The sequence below is a fragment of the Otolemur garnettii genome, unplaced genomic scaffold (genome assembly GCF_000181295.1).
Source record: "Otolemur garnettii isolate 467f Iridium unplaced genomic scaffold, OtoGar3 scaffold00007, whole genome shotgun sequence".
In the NCBI taxonomy this organism is placed as follows: domain Eukaryota; kingdom Metazoa; phylum Chordata; class Mammalia; order Primates; family Galagidae; genus Otolemur; species Otolemur garnettii.
The window spans coordinates 10,175,707-10,178,827 of NW_003852402.1; the positions used below are offsets into that span (position 1 = coordinate 10,175,707).

Sequence of the window (3,121 nt, forward strand, 5' to 3'; positions counted from 1 at the left end):
TGTTGTTTGGCGGGTCCGGGCTAGGGATTCGAACCTGCCACCTTAGGTGTATGTGGCTGGCGCCTTAGCCGGTTGAGCTATAGGCACCGAGCCGCTTTTTGATATTTTCAATCACACTCTGTTTTTGTTTTTTTGAGACAGGGTCTCTCTCTTTTGTCTGGGCTAGACTTCAGTGGTATCATTAGTCATTATAGCTCTCTGCAACCTCAAACTCTTCAGTTCACATGGTCCTCCCACCTTGGCCTCTTAAAGTGCTAGGATTACAGGCATGAACCACTGTACCTGGCTTATATTCCTTCTTTTTAATGCTGGTTGCAACCTGCTGATGACATATTACTACGCACAGGTTGAAAACTCACTGCTAGTACACACAGATGGGCCATGTTATTGCTGCTTATCACACCAGGAGAATGATCATAGTAAACAGGTACCTTTTACTGAGTGCTTATAAAGGGCTGGGCACCATGCCAAGTGACTCATGTGGATTAACTACTTTTATCCTCAGAGCAATCCCCAGTTCACTAATGAAGAAAGGGAAGCAGCCAAGGTAACTGCCTATGCTCCTTCAGCCACTCAGTGGGCCTCTGCAGCCCCCAGGAACCAGGGACTGAAGGGTCCAGAAGAGATCTCATGACATGAGCTGGCACTTAGCAACCCCTGGCAAACCAGTCTGCCCCATGCTTTTCTTCCCCAGGGCTGGGACCAGGACCCACCTCAGGCGGGGGCAGCCCCAGCAGCCGGGCCCCTGAGAGGTCTAGGTCACTGATGGTGGTCACAGTCACTGTGTGGTTGGGGTGGTCATATTGGACTGACTCTGTCTTTGCCGTCACCAGTCGATCCAGCTCATCTGCCTCCTCTGTACAGGTAGACACAGATCAGGCCTCAGCCCCAGGAACAAGCCTGCCTCCAGGCCTGGAGTACAAGATGCCCTCGACTCCAAGGGAGAGCAACCTCAGGGTCACTGGCTCCAGGGCTTGGCCTGCAGACAAACATGTGAACAATCTATTCTTCCTTTCATGCTCCAGGTTGGTCCTCACTTTGTACAAACTCTGTGTGACACCAGGGACTGCTGCTGCCCCTCCCCTCCACCTTCAGTCCCTCCAGCCCTCTGAAACTGGGCTCTCTGCTCTGGCTAGGTTTACGATGAGGTTTGAGTCTCCTTCTCCTGGTCTCCATTCACTTGTTATGCAGAAATGCCTGAGGACTAGGTTACCAACAAGACCTCTAGAGCTAAGGTCAATTTCTGTGCAGCCCTTATATTCCTCCCCTTTTACCTCCCTAGGGATAAACAAACCAAGCCTGTTGCTGATTCTTCAGGTCAGGCCAAGGATGGAACTTACCCAGTGCCTCTTCTCTCTCTGCCAGCATCTTCAAGTACTCCTGGTGGCGCTGAAACCAAATGGGAAGGAAACAGTTAATATGGCCTCTCAGCCCAACATCAGGCAGGGGTACTGCTCACCTCCAGGGTGAATGAGACCACAGCTCATGCTGTAAGATAAGGAGGAGACCCCATCCTCCACCTTCCCTAGACCCAGCACACAAGGTCTCTGCCTGTATATAAGCTACTCCCCACTCCTGCCCACAGTCTCTACATCCCATCCCTTCAGTCACTTGTATCATAGCCATCCAAGGCAACAAGTCCCCTAGGAGTCAAAGACCTCCTTCCTGTCCTTCTCCTCTGTACCTCCTCTCGGAGCTTCTTCTGTTCCTCTTTCAGTCGCTGTTTAATCTCTTCAATGGCTGCCTTCTTCCGCTCCACCTTCCTCTTGTGGAAGCCTGTCAGATATTCCCTACATGAAGGAAATCGGCAAAAGATAAGAGAGTGTCAAGAGAAGGGCATGTTCTAGAAAGAAAAGAGCTGATGCTATACTCACTATGTGCCGGGCACCATTCCAAAAATTTACACAGAATCCTCACAACAACCTGTGTAGTATCACTCACCATTTTAGAGATGGGAACACTGAGGCACAGAGTCTAGATTAGTTGCCCATGGTCACAGAGAATGTCGAGATGCTGCCTCGTTCCACTCAATACTCTCCAAGGATCTCAGCTTAAGGCAACAGGGCTGGGTTGTGGGGACATACAACAGGGGAGGATACTTTCCACTTCAGCAATTTCATTGCTCAGTGAATTAAGCCACTTTATCAGGGCTTTCAAAGGCGCCCTCACTCAGACCTCCAAAAACCCTCCACTGCACCAACATCAGTACGCAGGGCACCTGCAGGACCTACTGATGCACACTGGGAGTTTCCTGATGATTCCCAGAATTGCCCTCCCTTCTCCTAACTCAGTGGTTCTCAACCTTCCTAATGCCTCCTAATGCTGCGACCCTTTGATACAGGTCCTCATGTTGTTCTGACCCCCAACCATAAAATTATTTTCGTTGCTACTTCCTACTTGTAATTTTGCTACTGTTATGAATCACAATGTAAATATCTGAGATGCAGGATGTATTTTATTGTTACAAAGGGGTCGCGACCCACAGGTTGAGAACCACTGTCTGGTGTCCAGCCCCTTCTCATCTCACTAGTGGCGGCTACTCTGTACCCACTTTGTTCCAGAGCCTAGCACCGGACTATTTGGATCCACTATCATGTGCCCTTTATTTGTCCGGCCAGGACCCTTAGACTCAGCACTGCAAGGAGTCTGGTGAGCGGATGAATAAACTTAAGCCACTTTCATTTCATTCGCTCATCATTCATTCAACGAACGTCAGCTAAGAGCCTACTGTGTGCCGAGCCGATTGACCGGACTGGCCTAGGGTGGTCGGAGGCACTGCTTTGAGACTCAACTTCGAGTCTCTGGCCGCACAGAAGCTGGCAGAGTCTGTGAGGCAGAAGAGCAACTGGGGAGGAGGCGAGAATGGGGAGTTATCTAGCCACGCCCACGGGCGGGGCCAGAAAGGTCCTCCGCGTGAGCTGGTTCGGCCCCAACCAGGCCTTACCCTCGCAGAGCAGTCCGAGCGGGAATCCGGTTCGGCCTTGCTACTCACCTCCGCTTCTCTTCGTCGAAGCTGAGAACTAGCCGGGGCCGCCGGTCGTCACCAACTCGCTTCTTCTTGTTGCGGCCCATCGCAGTGAATCCTCTGGCAGCGCGGAGTCCCCTCACTTAAGACACTTCC

At 51.3% G+C, this 3,121-nt stretch overlaps 1 protein-coding gene across 1 annotated transcript in view; it reads right to left on the minus strand.

Annotated features, from left to right (window-relative positions):
* The window catches only part of NOL12 (nucleolar protein 12), a 4,960-nt gene extending 1,839 nt beyond the window's left edge, over positions 1-3,121 (minus strand). Inside the window, exons 1-4 of the mRNA XM_003783226.3 lie at positions 2,993-3,121; positions 1,685-1,790; positions 1,341-1,389; positions 714-856 (exon numbers count right to left, since the gene is read on the minus strand). Coding sequence (XP_003783274.1) covers positions 714-856; positions 1,341-1,389; positions 1,685-1,790; positions 2,993-3,072 — 378 coding nt within the window. The 5' untranslated portion in view covers positions 3,073-3,121. The remainder of the gene's footprint in view (positions 1-713; positions 857-1,340; positions 1,390-1,684; positions 1,791-2,992) is intronic.